At 41.0% G+C, this 21,813-nt stretch overlaps 1 protein-coding gene across 1 annotated transcript in view; it reads left to right on the forward strand.

The window, feature by feature from the left end:
- Positions 1-21,813, forward strand: part of ano1a (anoctamin 1, calcium activated chloride channel a) — a 282,789-nt gene that overhangs the window by 253,599 nt on the left and 7,377 nt on the right. Inside the window, exons 24-26 of the mRNA XM_059976065.1 lie at positions 901-1,053; positions 8,871-8,923; positions 17,415-17,599. Of these exons, the coding sequence (XP_059832048.1) occupies positions 901-1,053; positions 8,871-8,923; positions 17,415-17,599 (391 nt within the window). The remainder of the gene's footprint in view (positions 1-900; positions 1,054-8,870; positions 8,924-17,414; positions 17,600-21,813) is intronic.

Below are 21,813 nucleotides of genomic sequence, written 5' to 3' on the forward strand. Positions count from 1 at the left end.
CTATTGGAAACATTTTCTCCATGTCCATTCAATCTAGACCTTTCGATATTCAATTGGTTTTGAAAGATATTCCCCCTCTCCATTCTTCTACTCTCCACCGAGTACAGGCCCAGTGCCTGATGCACCATCAATAACTCTCCGAGACGTGAGGCGAGATATTTTCTTTTATTGACTGGAAGAAAGAACAAGCAGTAATTGACCACCATACTACATCCTGGAGACTGAGGGCAGGGCTCAGGCCTCAATCACCTTTATACCGGGGTCTGTGGGAGGAGCCACAGGAGCAGTCAGTGGGGGAGCATGTCCAGACAGGTATACGTAGTTCACCACAGTGCCATAAAACACTCGCTCATCACCAGGGCATGCCCTCTTTTCATTGCTACCATCATGGAGGAGGTTACAAGAGCCTGAAGATACACACTCAATGTTCTTCCTCCCTACGTTCAGATCTCTGAATGGATCATGAACCCATCTACAGAACCTTAATTTTTTGCTCTCCTTTTACACTAATTTAATTTAATTAAATATATATTATTTATTCATATAAATAATATTGCAATTTCTAGATTTTTCAATATATATTGCAATGTACTGCTGAAACAGAACAACAAATTTCACAACACGTGCTAGTGCTATTAAACCTATTCTGATTCCTTCTACATTAACCCTTTCTTTCCTGGGATAATACAACAAGCAATGCACATGGAGGATTTTACAACATGGTTTACAGTGCTGAGTTCTTTGATGCTATTCTATATTACTACATTTGATACCTGTATATTGCTGCACTTTATGTTCTGACCTCAGGATAGGATGTAGCTCTGGGTGCAACTTGTTATTTATGGATTTGCAATAAAAGAAAGTCTTCCTGCCCTGACTATTGATATACCCTTTCTGCAGTTATCCAGTTTGGATTTGTTACGCTGTTTGTGGCATCCTTCCCACTTGCCCCATTGTTTGCACTGCTGAACAATGTCATTGAAATCCGACTGGACGCTAAGAAGTTTATCTCTGAACTCCGAAGACCCAATGCGGCAAGATCAAAGGACATCGGTCAGTAAATCTTAACTACCGTTAACTATCTGCAAGGCTGAGTTTGTAATTTGACTTGTGAACAATATCTCTGTGCATTTTGCAGTAACTGCTAAAGAAATATCTTCCTTACAACATATTGTTAATGCTGAAAGGTGATGCAACCAGGTTCAACGACAAATGGTATTGATGCCGCCCCCCCCCCCCCCCCCACTCCGCACTCTGACATTTCACTTCTTCTCACCTGCCAATTACTTGTTTTTGGGTCCCCTCCTCCTTCCCTTTCTCCTATTGTCCACTCTCCTCTCCTATCAGATTCATTCATCTCCTGCACCTGGCTTCACCTATCACTTTCCGGCTAGCCTCCTTCCCCTGTGCCCACCTTTTTATTCAGGCATCTTCCCTTTTTCTTTACAGTCCTGAAGGAGGGTCTCGGCCCAAAATGTCAGCTGCCTGACCTGCTGGATTCCTCCAGCATTTTGTATGTGTTGCAATGGTCATGTTTATTTTTTATTTATTTAGAGATACAGCACAGTAACAGGCTCTTCTGCTCTAATAAGCCCACACCACCCAATTAAACCCATGTGACCAATTAACCTACTAGCTCATACAGCTTTGGAATGTGGGAGGAAACCAGAGCACCTGGAGGAAACCCCCATGTGGTCCGGGGTGAATGTATAAACTCATAGACAGCGTTGGAATTGAACAGAGGTTGCTGGAGCTGCAGAAGCGTTATGCTAACTGCTACGCTAGCATGTCATCCTGCACTGTGTAATTACTTAATGCAAGATATTGCAAAGTTCTGGAATAAACACAAGAGGAGTGGAACTAAGTAAAGGTCCGGTGTGAAGGAACAATTGGTTATTTCAACATGCGCATGACCCCAGCATCTGCAGAGTATTTTGTGTTTATAATTAGTTATTTCATTCTGAGATCCATGTAGAAAGCCAAATTCACAAATGAAATAGCCACTGCCATATATTCTCCAACTAAAATATTACCTCCAAAAAATCCCTTTGGAAAGCTTTTCCATTTTTGCATACTTTTGGTGGTACTGATTCCATTAACAACCCTAGAAATATGCTTAGTAATTGTACCCATTTTAAAATTGTTAATTGATTGTGATGCCACTGGTAAGCTTTTTGTATATTGTCTGGTCTTGAATGGGCCCCGAAGTGAGAGGTGTTTAAGACCATAAGACATAGAGGCCACGTGGACTACTGATTCCATCATATCTCATTCATTAACCCTTTCTCCTGCCTTCTCCCTATAACATTTGATGCCCTTACTAATCAAGAACCTATCAACGTCTGCTTTAAATATATACCCAATGCCTTGGCCTCTACAGCTGTCTGTGGCAATGAATTTCACAGATTCACCACCATCTTGCTAAAGAAATTCCTCCTCATCCCTGTGTTAAAGGGATGTCCTTCTATTCTGAGACTGTGCCCTCCAGTCCTGCACTCTCCCACTGTTGGAAACATCTTCTCCATGTCCACTCTATATCGGTATTTCAATATCTGATAGGTTTCAATTCCAGTGAGTACAGGCCCAGAGATAATAAGTGCTCCTCATACATCACCCCTTTCATTCCCAGGATCATTCTTGTATACTACCTCAGGACCCTCTCCAATGCCATGTACCCTTCCTTAGATAAGCAGCCCCAAACTACTCATACTACGTAAGAGACCATCGGTTTGAATACCTAGAGTTGCATATGAGCCAGGCTGGGTAAAGGTGGCAGATTTCCTTCCCTTAAGGAGATTGGTTGACTGGATGGATTTTTACAATAGTTCAGAAGTTTTTGTAGTCACTATTACTAATGTTAGCATCAATGCGTTGGGCTGAAAGGCCTGCTTCCATATTGTATGAAATTAGGAATCTAAAATATTGTCGCAAAAACAAATCCTGATGTGATGGAGCTATTGACATTGATCCTGTTCTATTTTTCTTCAGATAAACAGTGCCAAAACTTAAGACAATTTGGCTTCAAACCATTTTGTTGTATCACAAGCAATGAGTTAATACATTTGAAATAAGCGTAGCTGATGGTGCTTCAGTAATATCCATAAGTCATGGAAACTAGTTACTAACGTAATTCCCAGATCGTATTGTCTGGGACATAACAGTCATCAAGTTTACTGGCATTGTATATATGCACCATATGTTGGGGTGTTCCAGAAATAGATATTATACAAAAACTGGTCAACAAAACATTAACTCTCGTATGCCGCAGAGTAATTTTCTTAAATTAGCAGCAATACTGATCCAGTTTATTTAGTTCTGAGACAAGTGGAAGTACTCACATGATTAAAGTTTGCTGCAGGCCTGAAGATGGAAATCTAATGAGAAAGCAGAAAAACAGAGTGATTCCTAAATTAATTTGATTGCGGGATTGTGGAATAATTGGCATCCGGCCATTTATAATGGTCAAGGGAAAAACACGGTAGCTTTTTGGCCAGGGAATGTGGGAACTGGAGTCGGATGTGCACTTCAAGTCTGCTGCAGTGTACACTTAAGTCAGGGTTTATCTGTATCTTACTGTATCTCCACCTACTGTTTCTCCATAACAATCGCTAGTTTAACAAAAAGTCATCAATCTCCAGTTTGAAAACTTAAGGTGATCAAGTCTCAGTTTATCTTATTTTAGGCTGATTTCAGATTTCCACCCGACTCTGTGCCAAGATATATTGTACTTTGTGATGCTGTTCATTTTCAACTCCTCCCACACAAGGAATTGAACTTTATTTATGGCATCGGACGCACAGCTCTCACCTGTGACTCCAAGCAGCTGTTTACATGCGACAGCGGCCACACCCTGGTCTCCCGCTTTGACAGGGGGACTAAACCAGATGATGGTAGCTGGTGGCATTATACCCCACTGAGATAGGGACATGCCTGTCCCAGCATGCCAAATCGGGTCTGGCGGACTGGGCAGAGGAGATCTACAGTGAGATCCAGTGGCTAGGAAGATGGTACTGCAACACTTAGTGAAGAGTGAAGGACATAACAAGGCACAGAAGACATCATGGTCATCCACTGCAGCCAAGGAAGGTCTCACTTTGTGACACTTGTTTGGACCCAGACTCCTGAGGTTGAGAGAGTAGAACTGCCCCAGTGAAACGGCATTTCCACTTTAAAAACTCTCCTGTAGAGGTCTTCCTTGGACATGGTGGACAACCACCATTACATCAAATCTTTAAACTATCTTGATCACCTCTTAATTTTCCATAATGATTGGGACTATGGGCTTGTTCTAGGTAGGCTATTGATATGTTTTAACACAGCATTATCTGGCGAGTCTCTGCTGCAGCTCCTCAAGCCCAATATAAATGTACTCAGAATGCAAAGTCTTTTAAAGAAGCCTAAGCCTGAGGGCAGTATCATGTCATTGTCCAACATCACAGGAAAAGGCTCATTAAATCCAGGCTGACCATCCACACCAATCCTCACCCCTCCCAGATTGTGCCATTCACTCACACACCAGGAGCAATTTACAATGGCCACTTGACCCACTACCCTGTCAGCCTTTGTGATGTGGAAGGAAAATAGAGCACTGGAGGAAAACCACACGGTCAAGGAGACCATAAGACATTGGAGCAGAATTAGGCCATTCAAAGTTCAAAGTACATTTATTATTGAAAGTATCTATACCATATATAGCCTTGAGAGTCATCTTTTTGCAAGCAGCCACAGAACAAAGAAACACGATAGAATCCGTGGAAAAAAATAGCACATATTCAGCTAAACATACAATGTGTGGGAAGGAAAAAAAAGTGCACTTTTTTTTTAAACAAAAGCAAACAAACAATTCACAGAACATGAACCAGAGAGTCCCCGAAAGTAAGGCCACAGCCACCATTCCATTTTGGCTGATTTATTATCCCTTTCAACCCCATTCTCCTGCCTTCCCCCGTAACTTTTTGTGCCCTTTACTAATCAAAAACCTAACAACCTCTGCTTTAAATATACTCAATGACTTGGCCTCCACAGCTATCTGTGACAGTGAATTTCACAGATTCACCACCCTCTGGCTAAAGAAATTCCTCCTCAAAGGGACATCCTTCTAATATGAGGCTGCTGCCAGTCCATTATAAGAAACATTCTCTCCATGTTCACAGTATCTAGGTCTTTCAATATGTGATAAGTATAGATTCAGGAAGAACAATCAAATTCCACACAGTGGTGAAGATCAGTTGAGATCTCTGGAACTGAGAGACAGGATCTCTGCCGAGGATGCCACCCCTGTTATACCACACTTATTACTCTTTATACTCCAACTCCCTATGAGATGGCCAACCTTCCCCTGACTTTGCTAAATTGGTTCATTTCAACTGAGTAGCTAACCATGAGCAGAGCTGATCAAACCCATGAGAATCTAGACTTTTTGAATCCAAAAATGTGAGCACACAATTCATTTTTTGTAATATCAGGACTATTTCAAACTCACATTTATCATCCTAACTTTCAACTTTGAATTATATTGGGCGCACTCTTGCCAACCATTTCCATTTCATTGAATGCAAGTATAAAAGCTTCAGTTGGAGAGCTGTTTTAGCGATGCTCCTGCCTCATCCTATCCATGGAGTTGAGCATTGCCTACAGACTAGAGTTGGTGGAGAACACATTGAGATCTCAAATAAATGGTCCACTGTGTCAGTAAAGAAATATAATTGTCAAAGCACAGCAGGAGGTCGGTTTGACCAACCCTTCACCCGGGTAACTCCTGACAGCTCAGAGAGCAACTCTGTTAACTCAGTTTTTTTTTCCCCTAGAGTCCTGGAAATAATTCCCTCTTAGTTACCTGCCTTTTACTCTTTTGAAAGCCCTATTTGTTTCTGTTCCCATAATCTCTGCAGATCGTGAATTCTAATGAAGGTTTGAAATGAACTTTTCCTTGTGTTTTTTGATAGAAACATAGAAAACCTGCAGCACAATACAGGCCCTTTGGCCCACAAAGCTGTGCTGAACATGTCCTTACCTTACAACTACCTAGGCTTACCCATAGCTCTCTATTTTTCTAAGCTCCATGTAGCCATCCAGGAGTCTCCCCTATCATTTCAGCTCCATCACCATTGCCAGCAGCCCATTCCACACACTCACCACTCTCTGTGTAAAAATTTACCCCTGACACCTCCTTTGTACTTACTTCCAAGCACCTTAAAATTATGCCCTCTCATGCTAGCCATTTCAGCCCTGGGGAAAAGCTTCTGTCTATTTTATTGGTTTCAGGATTGCAAATCTGTGTCCCTTAATCACTGAACCATCAGATAAAGGAAACTGATTCCTGCTTATAAACATATGATGACTTTGTATGCCCCCATCATATCTTCCCATTAACCTTCACCTCCCATTTCACCCACCATGCTCCTTCTGTTTCCCTCTTCTTCCCACCTGTCTCCATGTATCTTCCACCTACCATTATATCCTAACTCTACCTCTCCGTCTCCCCACTGCACGAAGCCCTCCCCCACCTGGTACCACCTGCCATCACCTTTTGCCCTGCCTCAGCTTAAGCTCTTATCTCACTATCCCCCCTCTCCACTTTATACTAGCCATCTTCCTTCCTTACTTTCAGTCCTAATGTAGGGTTTTAACTGGAAACTTTGACAGTTCCTTCCATGCCCTGCCCCACAGATACTGCTTGATCCGCTGAGTTCCTCTAGCAGATTGTTACTCCAGATTCCTGCATCTGTAGTTTCTTGAGTTGTCTCATTATTCTGCTTTGCTTCAAGGAGATCAAACTGGCTTCTCCCCCATATAACCTAATATTTGAGATCAATCATCCCTGGACCATGCTGGTAAATGGCCTTATCCTCGGCACCTCTGGCACATCTTGGAAACCTGCACAGTGGTGATGGAATAACCTGATTTTATTGCATCACCTGCTACGTAAGGTGCAATAAGAATGGACTTGGACTTTTTAAAAGTAACTTTAGAGATATAGCATGATAAATGATCATGGTCCCATGACCATGATTGTTCTTGGCGAATTTTTCTACAAAAGTGCTTTGCAATTGCCTTCTTCTCAACAAGAAAGGCGACCTGAGCCATCATAAATACCCCTCAGAGATTGTCAGCCTGGCGTCCGTAGTTGCATAACCAGGACTTGTGATAAGCATCAGCTGCTCATACGACCATCCATCACCTGCTTCCATGGCTTCACATGACCCTGATTTTTTTTTGGGGGAGAAAGGGAACGGTTGCTAAGCAGGTGCTACACTTTGCCCAAAGGTGACCTGCAGGCTAGTGGAGGGAAGAAGTGCCTTAGTCCTCCTTTGGTAGAGCCGTATCTCCAGCCTGCCACCTGAATTCAGCATGGTAACCACAAGGCACATGATGACGATAACATGGTAACAGGCCCTTCTGGTCCAGCGAGCTTGCACTGCTCAATTACACCCACGTGACTAACCTGTACATCTTTGGAATGTGGGAGAAAACCAGAGCACCGAAAGAATCCAAACAGTCACGCAGAGGATGTACTATTTCCTTACAGACAACGGCAGAATTGAACCCGGGTCACTGCCACTATAATAGTGTTATACTCATTGCACAACCACCATGCCATCTCATTTCTTACAATGTGTAAGTGACATTCTACATATTGTCATATACTTCTGCTCAAACCGCTACGTTCCTCCAGCAGGTTGTTTAATTGAGGAAGCATTTGAGCATAAGAAAGCCAAATAGGAGGAGCTGGTAGAGCAATGCCAGAGACGGGTGGAGGACACGATGTGAGCCTATAGGGAAGGGTGTAGAGGTTTTGCTGGCTGCTCGCTCTGCATTAACTACTCCCTCCTTGGCATTATGGAGGGCTGTGAAGAAAACAGTCATCAGAACCATCCCAGAGGCTGCTGAGCAGGACTCTAGATGGCTCTGGATCAAGAAGTGTGACCTCTGGACCAGTGTTACTGGGACATGATCTGGGGACTGATCAACCCCAGCTAGATCGCCTGGGCAAGGAAGTCTGATGTTGGATGACCCAAAGCACCCGATGACCCCAGGTTACATCACTGATGATGTGTCCCAGTGCATCCTACAATGTATCTCAGCATCACTTCTCCAGATTTCAGCCCCGACTGTCCCTTGCATCTCATTCTCATTAACCTGCTTATTTCCCTGCCATACTGTACATGTCTGCTCTTCTAGCAAGTCCATAGATGTGCTAGAATCAATACAATTAATAAATATAGTGGCAGAGGTACCCATAGGTTGCCAAATCCTGGAATCACCATGGGCACTAGCTGCCATAGCATCCAGGACATCTTCAAGGAGCATTGCCTCAAAAAGGAGGCATCCATCATTAATGACCCCCATCACCCAGAACATGCTCTGTTCTCATTGCTACCATCAGGAAGGAGGTACAGAGCATGAAGGCACATACTCAATGATTCAGGAACAGCTTCTTCCCCTCTGCCATGCAATTTCTGAATAGACATTGAATCCATGAACACTACCTCACTACATTTTTATTTTTATTTTTGCATTACTTATTTAATTCAACTATTTAATATATATATATTTACCTTAATTTGTGTTGTTTTGTTATTATGTATTATGTTGTATTGCTGTCGCAAACACAGCAAATTTCACAATGTATGCTGGTGATATTAAACCTGATTCCAATTCTAATTCTGATTCCTTCAGTGGTTTAAAGGCTAAACAAGCAATTAAATTGAGTTACTTCTGAATGTGTGAATAACTACCAAGAATTCAGTCTGGGTGTGATTTGTCATTTTGAAACAGGAACTGTTTCAAGATATGGGAATAGCCTAGAGCTAGTCTGACAATAGTTAGAATGGTCCAAAATAGAGTAACCATTTTCCTGTTGTTTTTAGGTATCTGGTACAACATTCTCAGAGGCATTGGGAAGTTGGCAGTCATCATTAATGTAAGTTCATATTATTTATTTAACAGAAAAATGTTCCTTTGGGAAATTTTCCATCTTACCATTTAATAAACAAATTCGGAAGTGACTAATTCTTTGTATGTGTTTGCTCTAAGAGTCTTAACACTTGTCTGCCAACTACTTTGGTTGTGTTTTATGAAAGATTTCATAAAGGACTTGAGGGCTTTCCTGTTCAGCTGAAGACCAAACAAGTTAGAGCCAAGACGGTGTCCAAACAGTACAGTGAAAGTGAGCTGTTGGAGTTTGGGATGAAAATTAAGTTTCCAAGAAGGGAGAGTGGTCACTTGTTAAGTTAATCATAACACTTCAAGTAGAATTAGCTTCTCGCAAAAGCCAGGGAATTTTGGAGGTGAGCCAAAATTGATGTTCAATGAACACCTCCTGGTATTCTTCCGAAAATATCAGAGACTGAGGGGAGACCTGAGAGAGATCTTTCAAATTATGGTAAGTATTAATAGGTACCATAGTCAGAACAACACACACAAAAAACTGGAGGGACTCAGCAGGCCAGGCAGCATCTATGGAAAAGAGTACAGTCAACGTTTCAGGCCGAGACCCATCAATCTTTCTGCCAGGTATTTAAAGAATGTCAAATTCTAGAGGACATATTTTTAAGGTTGAGAGTGATGGGTTGGAACATCAAGTGTGATGTGATGTGATGTGATGGGCAAGTTTTTACATGGAGATTCGTAGATGATCTCAATGGTTGCAGTTTGGTGGATTTTAAGAGGCTTTTGGGTAGAAGGGAATAGAGGTATATGGATGAAAGAGGACATTTAGTATGAATTGGCATAAAGACTGGTGCAACTTCGTGGGCCAAATGACCTATTCTGTGCAGTGCTGTTCTTTTAATTAACTTACTGAGTCTTCCCAGTAAAATGGAGGGGCCTTTACTATCACCTTCTGCAAACTCGGAATCGTAGGCATTGATAATACACAAGAGCACCTTGCAATGAAAGAATCTAATTAAAGGACACAGTGCAAGCTGCCTAAATATGACCAGCTCTGGGCTTCCATATGTAACATTCTTGACAAGTTCCTAGGAGAGATGCAAGTTCTCTTGACCCTAGCTTTTCAAATGCTTCCTCACATTTCTGTTGTGTATTTAATATTCCAGTAATTTTGAGTGATCTTTTCGATATATACTATATATATTATTTGATTTAGCATTTTTGTTTGTTTAAATAATTCATTATGGGTTGTATGTATAAATACGTGAACTACATACATCATCACGCTACAACATGATACATGTGCACCTCACTTAAAGTAAACACGAAGTCAGACCCGCATTTCAGACTCCTGAGTCTTCCTTTGAACCAGTTTAAAGTCTTGAATTTACAAAACATAACAATTTCTCTTGTGATTTTCCTAGAGTGATATGTCTATGTTCAAGAGTTCTGAAGGGAAGTATCGTCCAACCTCTTCCCAGTGTTCAGAAGAACCCCTTTATTTGTGGAATTTATTACCACAGGCTGCCTTGAAGGCCCGATCATTGGGTATATTTAAGGCAGAGCTTGATAGGTTCTTGATTGGACACCGCATCAAAGATTACGGGGAGAAGACCAGGGAGTGGGACTGAGGAAAGGAAAAAAATGATCAGCCATGATTGAATGGTGGAGAAGACTCAATGGGCCAAATGGGCTAATTCTGCTCCTATGTCTTATGGCCTTATTTATTTTATTTGTTTTCGAGATACAGCATGGTTACAGGCCCAACAAGCCTGCACCACCCAATTACCCCCATATGTCCAATTGACCTACTAATCCGTATGACTTTGGAAAATGGAAGAAAACGGAGCGAACAGGGATGTGGTTACGGGGAGAATGTACAAATTCCTTAAAGATGGCAGCAAGGATTGAACCTGGACAGCCAGTGCTGTAATAACTCCATGCTAACTGTTTGAGTGGAGCTAATTTTAAAGAAGTGAAGATAGCTCCTTGAACTGTGACCACTGCTCATTGACATTGAATCAGGCAAATAAGGAATTTCATGTGGGAGTTCAGTTTTCTTTTGAATGTAATGGATGTCTGCCACTTGCATTTTTCCCCTTTAGGCTTTAAGTTTTAAAACTTGATTGATTGAGACGAAATGTAGCTTTTTGTATAAATAATAGCATAGTGTATATACAACCAAGTCTGATGATGCTTTTATTGAATTAGATTTATGAACTGGAGCCAGTCAGTTCATGGGTCTTTCTGATCCAACTTTAGTTTAGATCTGAGTATCTTCAAAGTAATTGTTTTACCTTAATTGGAAGTTGCCTTAAGTGTAAAATGCAACTCCTCCATCTGCTGAGCTTGGGACAAGGTTCACGGCAGTGATGCTGTTGGATTGTTAAGCGAGTTCTCTTTGGTGGCCCAGTATGCTGTTGGAAATCAATTTTTGCCATTTGGAGTGTTGGGTATAAGAGTTCATGAATTTTTTCTCAAAGGAAATTACAGGAACTCATGGCAGGCAGCAAAGTAGAGAATACAATTGAAGATTAATCCATTGCATTTTTTTTGGAAGCTCAAATTTACCAGTGATATTTATTCATTTTGTTTGCTTATTGGTGTCACCTTTACCAATATATTTTTGAAAGGAAAGTAGAATTTGAAATACAAACAGCACATGCAAGTTGATTGAAAATGGAGGACTGCATGGACCAGTAGCAGGATTGAGTTCAAGTGCAGAATTTGCACTATATCTAGCTGCGCTATCACCTCGGATGGTCTATTAGTTCAATGAACAGTAACATATTATTGTGCTTTATGTGACTCTCTGGTGTTCCAAAATATTTCATAAAGTTAGCCACTTGGGCAAATTTACACTGGTTCAGTCTTCGTAGCTGGATGGTCTTTCAAAGGCAGTAGGCAGCTAGGAGTGTGAAGATAGAAAAATCAGCTTGTCAAACGTACAAAGAAACATGCAATGAAATACCTCATCTGCATCAAATCAAATCAGTGAAGACTGTAGGGACAGCCCGCAAGTGTTGCTATGCCTCCGGTGCCAACAACTTACTAACCCTAACTGTACATCTTTGGAGTGTGGGAGGAAACTGGACTATGCAGAGGTAACCCATGCGGTCACAGGGAGAGTGTACAAACTCCTTACAAACAGCAGCAGGAATTGAACTCCAATCAGTGATCGCTGGTGCTGTAAAGTGATTGCACTAGCCCCACTACGCTACCATGTCATTTGGCTGCTTCTCCCAGCATTTAATATCATATTGAGCTAGAGAGTTGGTACAGTGCTTTGAATTTTTGAGTGGAAGGAATATTAAACCAAATCCATCTGTAGGATTTCATTTTAACTCTCAATGGCAGGGAGGGCATAATGTTAAGGTAATTGGAGGAAAGGGGGGAAGATGTCAGAGGTAATTTCTTTACGCAGAGTTGTGGGTATGTGGAACATCCTGCCACAAATGGTTGGGATAGACCGATACATTCAGGGCATTTAAGAAATTTTTACATTGGTACATGGAAAATAGAAAAATTGAGGGATATGTAGGAGGGAAGGGTTAGATTGATGTTAGGATAGGTGAAAAGGTCAGCACAACATTGTGGATCATAGGGCCTGGGCCTGTACCATGCTATTATGTTCCTCCATTTCCAGTATTGTGTTCACTTCTGGTCACCTCATTATAGGAAAGATGTGGAAGCTTTAGAGAGGATGCAGAGGAGATTTACCAGTATGCTGCCTGAATTAGAGAGCATGTCTTATGAGGATATGTTGAGCAAAGTAGGGCTTTTCTCTTTGGAACGAAGGGAGATGAGAAGTGACTTGATAGAGGTGTACAGGATAATAGGAGGCATAAACAGAAAGGGCAGCTAGAAACCTTTTCCCAGAACTGAAATAGCTAATACGAGGGGTATTTATACACCTTATAATTTTAAGGTGATTGGAGGAAAGTATCAAGGGTGATAGGGGTTTTTTTTTATTTCCAGTGGTGGAAGGTGCTGTCAAATGGTACATTAAGGACTCTTAGGTAGGCAATGGATAAAAGAGAAATGGAAGGCTATGTGAGAGGGAAAGGTTAGATTTTTCTTGGAGTATATTAAACATTGTTAGCAGAAAGGCCTGTAGAATGGTGTAGTCTTCTGCAGTACAACGTGCTTTCGGAAAAGGCTGATGCAGTCGTTGTGTTCAGTGGCAGCTGGAAATGGACAACCAATGCTGGCCTTGCTTTTGTCACCAGATCCAGCGGCAAAATTGCATTGAAGTTCTAGCGCCAAGTGTGGCCAACTTGTACACCTTGTCTTGTGTTGCCAGCTCTTATTCCATCCAGAAACAAAAGGACAAGTATGTTGGCTCCTTGTAAACTCTGAGAAACTCAAGCCGCTTGTGGGAGAGTTGCAATCCAGAGGATGTTGCTGATTTGTCTTCCCACTAATGGTCAGCACATCTAGTAAATAAGTGGAGATGATGTCTGAGATCTCTGTGTAAAGCAATACAAAAAATAACAACATTTGAAACAGAAAGGGGAGAATAGAATTCCAAGGATCTGTGAGGATTTCAATTTTCTGCTTTGGAGTACTATGGTCTAACTTTTTTTTTCTTTAAATTGATATTTTGTTAGATCCAGGGTGAAGCCAACTATAATGGTGAAGGAACTTAGCAGGTAAGACAGCATCAACGTTTCAGGCTGAGACCTTTCATCAGGACAAATAGTCAACATCAAGTCCTGATGAAGGGTTTTGGCACAAAACATAGACTCTTTATTCATTTCTGTAGATGCTGCCTGACCTGCTGAGTTCCTCCATCACCTTGTGTGCGTTGTTCTGTATCTCCAACATCTGTAGAATCTGTTGTGCTCATGTTCTCCTTTAAGACGCTAGCGTTGGATGGTGATTCTGGAATTTACTACCTCCAAGCTCAATAATGATTTATTGAACCACTGAATGCTTGGCATTAAGGGAAATATTTCCAAGGCAAATGGCTTTCTGCAGCTGTTGTGCTTCTCTTCTAAATCAAAGTTTCTACTGGGAAGGGAACAAAGCCTTCTCTTCGACTTTTTAATCGTCCTGTGGGAAAAATGCCAGATCTTTTGGAACATTGTTGGTTGCTTCACTCCTTGACTTATTCTTCTGCTTGCTTTCTCAAATCTCGAACCTCTGATCAGCAGCCAAAATGAAGGAGCCACAGACCGAACAGCAGAAATGTCCTTGCAGCTTAAAAAACAGCGGCTTGAGGTTACCTAAGAAGTTTGACCCTAAGACTCCAAAGCAGAAAACTCAAAATTTTACATTCCCTGCCAATGCTATTTAATTAATTTTGTTGTCAAGAGAAAATCTGCAGATGCTGGAAATCCAAGCAACACATACAGAATGCTGGAAGCCAGGCAGCATCTATGGAAAAGAGTACAGTCAATGTTTCGGACCAAAACCCTTTGGCAAGACTGGAGAAAAAAAAAGCTGAGGAGTAGATTGAAAAGGTGGGGGGAGGGGAGAGAAAAACACAAGATGATAGGTGAACTCTGAAGGTGGAGGGATGAAGCAAAGAGCTGGGAAGTTGATTGGTGAAAGAGATAGAAGGCCACAGAAGAAAGAAAAGGGAGCAGGAGCACTGGAGGGAGGCAGTGACTAGGCAAGGAGATATGGTGAGAGAGAGAAGAGGGGATAGGAAATGTTGAAGTGGGGTGTGGGGAGTGATTACTGGAAGTTTGAGAAATCAATGTTCATGCCATCAGATTGGAGGTTACCCAAACAGAAAATAAGGTGTTGCTCCTCCAACCTAAGTGTGGCCTCGTCACGACAGTGGAGAAGACCATGGATGGACATATCGGAATGGGAATGGGAAGTGGAATTAAAATAGGTGGCCACTGGGAGATCCCGCTTGTTCTGGTGGACGGAGCATAGATGCTCGGTGCAGCAGTCTCCCAATCTACTTCAGGTCTCACCGATATACAGGAGACCACACCAGGCATACCGGACACAGTAGATGACCCCAACAGACTCACAGGTGAAGTGTTGCCTCACCTGAAAGGACTGTTTAGGGCCCTGGATGGTATGAGGGAGGAGTTGTAGCACTTATTCCACTTGCAGGGCTAATTTTGCATCTTTCTATATACAACACCAGTAGACTCACAGTAAATGTCACCATATATTATCCTGAGATTCATTTTCTGCTCCTAATTCCTGCCTAATTGGTCTAATTCTGCTACTACATCTTATGGTCTTAACTATTACAGTCAAGCGGAGATTACACAAGCATAAAGAAAGCTAAACTGAAGAAAAATAACAATTACTAACAATTTAGACCTTAATCTAACAGGAGCATAGTAAATTTCATTACTGGATTAATACCCAAAAGCCTCCTTTATTCTATTAATAAAACTATTAAAATATCATTTATGGCAAATTAACTTTGGGCGGAACAAAGTGCTACTGCCATGCTGCTTCAGTAGGCTGGATTTGATCCTCACATCTTTTTGTCTGGAATTTGCAGCATCTCCTGTGACTGCATGGCATTCTGCCATCAGATCAGGTTTGCTCCTTGCCCCATGGATGTTACCCACTATAAATTACCCACAGTGTTACCGGGCGGTGGAGCGGATGAGCATCTGAGAGATTAGATTAGCAGGAGAAATTATCCGAATGGGATTGGATTTCATTTAGAGATACAGCATTGTTCTGAGAACCAGCCTAAAGAACTAAATAGTTTTCTTCCATGTTGTAAGAAAATGAAAAAATAATTGAGACAATAAGAAAAAATATTGAATATAATTTTGTTGTAGCAAGATTTATTTTGTCCAGCTGCTAAAACAGCAGATTATTATAACATCCTTCTCTTGTGCCATGATTGAGGGCACCCTCAGGGTGAAGGAGGTGCATCTTGTATTATGTCTGAGTGACCTCCAACCTGATGGCATGAATGTTGATTCCTCCTTCCAGTAAAAAAAACCCTCCCACTCCCCCTTCTCTTCCCCACTCTGGCCTTTTACCTCTTCTCTACCTGCCTATCTCTTTCCCCTGGGCCCCTTCCTCCTTCCCTTTCTCCAGTGGTCCACTGTCCTGTCCTATCAGATTCCTTCCTTTCCAGCCCGTTACCTCTCCCACCCACCTGGCTTCATCTATTACCTTTTAACTTGCCCTCCATTCCTCTCCCCCCCACCCCCATCTTTTTGTTCTGGCATCTTCTCCCTTCCTTTCCAGTTCTGAAGAAGGTCATCAGCCCAAAACATTGACTGTTTATTCCTCTCCACAGATGCTGCCTGACCTGCTTAGTTCCTCCAGAATTTTGTGTGTGTTGCTCTGGATTTCCTGCATTTGCAGAATTTTTTGTGTATATGATTATTATAATCATATCAGACCCTATTTTACAAATATCTTGCAGGATTTTGCATAGCACATAAGAACTTGTACGTCAACTCTTCAACAGTAGGGGTCCTTCTCAACAAACAGTATAACAGTGTGCAACAGTCGTTACCATTTATATTAAATTCTAACCTGATGTGCAACTCCATATTTGATCCTGAGCAAGCTGGCTTCAATTTGCCAGCTAAGAAATTATCAAGTTAGGGAAATACACCATGTACATTCAGTGGCCACTTTACTGGGTACAACTGTACACCTGTCCATTAATGCAAGTAAAAAATCAGCCAATCATGTGACAGCAACTCAATGCGTAAAAAACATGAAGATATGGTCAAGAGGTTCAGTTGTTCAAGTCAAACATCAGAATGGTGATGAAATTTGATCTCAATGAGTTTGACCGTGGAATGATTGTTGGTGCCAGCTGGGATAGTTTATGTACCTCAAAAACTGCAGATCTCCTGGAATTGTCACACACAAGTGTCTAGAGCAGGAGGTCCCCAACTTTTTTTATAACATGGATCTCTACCATTAACTGAGGGGTCCATTGACCCCCCCCCCCCCACCACCCAAGGTTGGGAACCCCTCTCCAGAGTTTACAGAGAATGGTGTAAAAAAAAATGCAAAAAAAATTCGGTGAGTGGCAGTTCTGTGAGGCAAAGACACCTTATTAATGAGAGATCAGAGGATAATAGCCTGACTGTTTCAAGCTGACAGGAAGCCAGCAGTAACTGAAATAACAACATATTACAGAAGACATTGAACCTTGAAGTGGATGGGCTACAGCAGCAGAAAACCACCCCAGTCTCCACTTCTGTACCTAATAAAATGAGTGTATTTTTATGTATGTTACTTGTGAATTGTGTTTACCATACCAACTGTTAAAGAATTGATAATGCTGAAGGTGGCAAGGGGGCACTGAGTGATGTAGGGTGGTGGGGTGTGACTTCAAAGGTGCTGGGAATTGATTACAATTATTCAACAAATTTGGATGTCATTGGGGTGGAAAATGAGATTTGCTCTGGGAGGAAAGAGAAAGGATTTTCTTTCATAAATTCCCACTACTGGCAGACTTCTCAAAACCTTATTGAACATTTTGTATCTTTTCATGCATTTTTTTTTTACTTGGTCATAATTCACAGGGCTATTAGAGTTGAACTCTTTGTTTCTTTCACCAGGCGTTTGTTATCTCATTCACTTCTGACTTCATTCCACGCTTAGTCTTCATGTACTTGTACAGTCCAGACGGCACATTGAATGGGTTCACCAATAACACTCTGTCTTACTTCAACGTGAGCCACTTTGAACCGGGTTCAGAGCCACTTGAGCCGATGGCACTTGGATACAAGGTTGAAATCTGCAGGTAGATTAAACTGTTGAGAGTGAATTTTTCCTCTCCACGTCTTTCTCTCATTATATGTCTAGAAATGCTAAATAGTTTAACCTCAATTTCTTGAAGTTCAGGAGAATGAGGGGTGATCATATTCAATATACAGAATTTTTAGGGGACTTGGCAGGGTGGGCACTGATCCATTTACACAAGTTGGAGAGATTCTGACAGGGCACCATAAGTACAAAATAAAAAAATTGATCATTTAAAACTGAGAGGACAGAGAATCTTTTGAATTCACTGCTTTAGAGTGTTGTGGAGGCTAGATTACTTAAATTGGAGATGAATAAATACCTGAAAAGATCAAGAAACTGAGCACAATAAGAAACTAGTTCAGCAGAGGCCATCACAAATCAGCAATGATCATATTGAATGGTGGGGCAGGTTTGAGGGGCTGGTGATCTCTTCCTGCTCCTTTTTTCATAGATTTAGACCAAATTCTGAATGATTTCCAAAAACCAAATACAAGAAAATAGTAAAACAATACCAAAGATTTGTTGAAATGAAGCTAAGTAATCTATTTGATATACCAGACTCACGGTGACTGAAGAATGTCACTGATCAATGGTACATGTCTGGTAGGAACATAAAGTCACAGCAGCTCGTACTTTATAATTAGAATAAGAATCATGTTTAATATCTCTGACATAGAGTATATCATGAAATTTTTTGTTTTGTGATAGCAGATCAGTGCAATACATAAAAAAGTACCATAAATTAAAATACGAAATGTATTTTAAAAATTAAATAAAATAAGCAGTGCAGAAAGAGAGCAAGAAATTGTGAGTTAGTGTTCATGGATTGGTTCATTCTCCATTCAGAAATCTGATAGTGGAGAGGAAAAAGCTGTTCCTAAAACATTGAATGTGTGTCTTCAGGCTCCTGTACTTCCCTGATGCTTGTAATGAGAAGAGAGTATCTTCTGGGTGATGTGGTCCTTAATAATGGATGCCACCTTTTTCAGCCATTGCCTTTTGAAAATGTCTCGGTGATGGGGAGGCTATTGTCTATGATGAAGCTGGCTGAGTTTTTCAACCCCATGCAGATTTCTCCTTAGTGGTCTCTGCATACCAGATGATGCAACCAGTTAGGATGCCCTCCATGGTATATCTCTATAGTCTTTGATAACATACCAAATTTCCTCAAACTCTTAATGAAATATGGTTGCTGGACTTCCTCCTTCATAATTGTACCAGTATGCTGGTCCCAGGATAGATCTTCAGAGATGTTGAATCCCAAGAACTTGAAACTGCTCACCCTTTCCACTGCTGACCCCCTGATGGGGACTGGTGTGCGTTTCCTGAAGTCCCCAACCAATTCCTTGGTCTTACTAACACTGAGTGCAAGATCGTAGTTTTGTGACACCATTCAACCTGCAGATCTATCTCATTCCTGTACGCTTCCTCATCCGTCACCTTCTGAAAATCTGCCAACATCAATTGTGTCATCGGTAAAGTTATAGATGGCATTTGAGTTGTGCCTAGCCTCATAGTTATGGGTGTAGAGAGAGTAGAGCAGTGGGCTAAGTACACATCCATGAGGTATGCAGGTGTTATTGTCAAAAAGGGGGAGATTGTTATTTCCGATATGCACCATCCATGGTGTCCTGGTGAGCAAGTCAAGGATCCATTTGCAGAGGTAGGTACAGTGGCCCAAGTTTTGAAGCTTGTTGATTAGTACTGAGGAAATGATGGTGTTGAACAATGAGCTGTAATCAATAAACAGCAGCCCGACATGGATATTGCTATTGTCCAGGTGATCCAGAGCCGAGTGGAGAGCCACTAAGATTGCATCCATGATAGGCCCATTGTGGTAGTAGGGAAACTACAACAGGTTTAGGTCCTTGGTTTACGCAGAAGTTAATTCTAGCCATGACCAACCTCTCAAAGCACTTCATCACTGTAGATGGTTATAGGTTTATCGCAACCAGGTGCACAGGATAGAGGTTAGCATGACAATATTGCAGCTTGGTGCATCAGAGTTCAGTGCTGATGTTATCTGTAAGGAGGCTGTACATCCTTCCTGTAGAATGCGTGTGTTTTCTTGGACTGCTCCGGTTCCCTCCAGTCCAAAAGCAGACTGGTTAGTCTGTAATTGGTCATTGTAAATTGTTCTGTGATTAGGCTAGGGTTAAATCGGGGATGCTGGGCAGTGGGACTTGTAGGGCCAGAAAGGCCTATTCTGCGCTGTATCTCAATAAATAATTAAGTACAGTAAATATTTTTTTTAATTATTAAGGCAATAGAGGATTATAATGGTTATTATACGGGGCTAGTAACTTTAAATATTATACTGAAACTGATCATTTTTGTTCACTCATTTTGTTTTAAATTGGTTCACTATAAGATTTTGCAGAAGCCATCCAGCTGATGTGGTCTGAAATGCACAAAATGGAATTAACCTAGCAGGCAATGGACTGAAGTGGGCTGAAAGACTTAGTGTGCTTTTAATTTCCTTGGTTTTGTAAATAACCTAGCTACATAGTTGGTCAGATTTAAAAAAAAACACTAATTGCCTTTCATAAAGATTCAAGTTGAGCCCCATGATTTTAAAATTGATGTCTCGCCTAACATCTAAACCAGGGTAATGAATTGAAGCTGTTTCGTCTGTGTCCACATAGTCTGTCTGATCATTTAAAAAAGGACAACACACACACCTTTGCACTTTATTAAGCTCAAAGCTAAAGTCATGGATGAAAAGTTAACTGAATTATAGAATTTACAGTGCAAGAAAGTGATCTTTGCAAATTGGATTTATATGTGTAATCAGGATCAAGTATTTTTATCATTGAAATATGTTATGAAATTTGTTGCTTTGTGGCAACAATGCAACATATTACAAATTACCATAAGTTACAAAATAAAAATAGAGCCGAAGTCAAATAGTGAGGTAGTGTTATGGATTCCTAAGTTCAGAAATTTGGTGCAAGGGTAGAAGTCGTTCCTAAAGCATTGACTATGGGTCTTCAGACTTCTGAAGCACATCCCCAATCATAGTAATATGATGAGAGTATGGATGTGTATTAATTTACTAAAAAAATAACTCTAGGAATATAAACAGTCATCCAACCCCTCTCTTCCTAACCATTTCAATATTGGGCTGCATTCTTGATTTTTTTTTATTTAATAAAATTTCCTTGGATGCAAATGAGTCTCTGCCATTCCAATTTCTGAATGGACATTAAACCCATGAACATTACCTCTTTACTTTTTTTCACACTACTTATGTCGTTTAACTGCTTTAATTCACGATTTTCTCTATTATTATGTGCTGCTGCCACCAAGACAACAAATTTCTTGACATATGCTGCTGATATAAAGCCTGATTCCAATTGTGACTTAATCCCAATATCATTAAAATACCTTATTCAACTGTGCTGCTGCCAGTTATATGCTGGAGTTATAAGCTACATTATCAGAGTGACATAGAATCATAAAACACTGCAGTACAGAAGTCCCTTCAGCCCATTCAGTTCATGCCAACCTGATCATCTGCCTTATCCCATCTACCTGCACCCGACCAGAGCCCTCCATAACCTTCTCATCTATGTACAAACCTTTCTTAAATGTTACAATTGAACTCGCATCCTTTACTTTTATTGCCAGCTCGTTCCACACTCCCACTGCCCTCTGAGTACCTTATGTTCCCCTTGCATATTTCATCTTCCACCCGAAACTTAAGACCTCTAACTTCAGTCTCACCCAAGCTTAGAGGAAAAAGCCAGCATGCATTCACCCTTTATAATTTTGTATACCTATATAAGATCTCCCCTTGTTCTCCTCTGCTCAAAGGAATAAAATCATAATCTCTCTAACCTTTCTCCATAACTCAGGTCCTCCAGTGTCAAGAACAATCCTATAAATTTTCACTGCACTCCTTTAAAAATAATCTTTTATGAATCTTTGGACTGGAAAATTGTAAAGGTCACTCCACTCTTTAAGAAAGGGGGAAGGCAGTAGAAAGGAAATTATAGACCAGTTAGACTGACCTCAGTGGTTGGGAAGATGTTATTAAGGACAAGGTGATGGAGTGCTTGGTGACACAGGACAAGATAGGACAAAGTCAGCATGGTTTACTTCAGGGAAAATACTGCCTGACAAACTGTTGTAATCTCCTCAAATAATTCCAAGTAGGATAGATAAAGGAGTTGCAGTGGATATTGTATATTTGGACTTTCAGAAGCCTTT

This window comes from Hypanus sabinus, chromosome 7 (genome assembly GCF_030144855.1).
Source record: "Hypanus sabinus isolate sHypSab1 chromosome 7, sHypSab1.hap1, whole genome shotgun sequence".
NCBI lineage: Eukaryota > Metazoa > Chordata > Chondrichthyes > Myliobatiformes > Dasyatidae > Hypanus > Hypanus sabinus.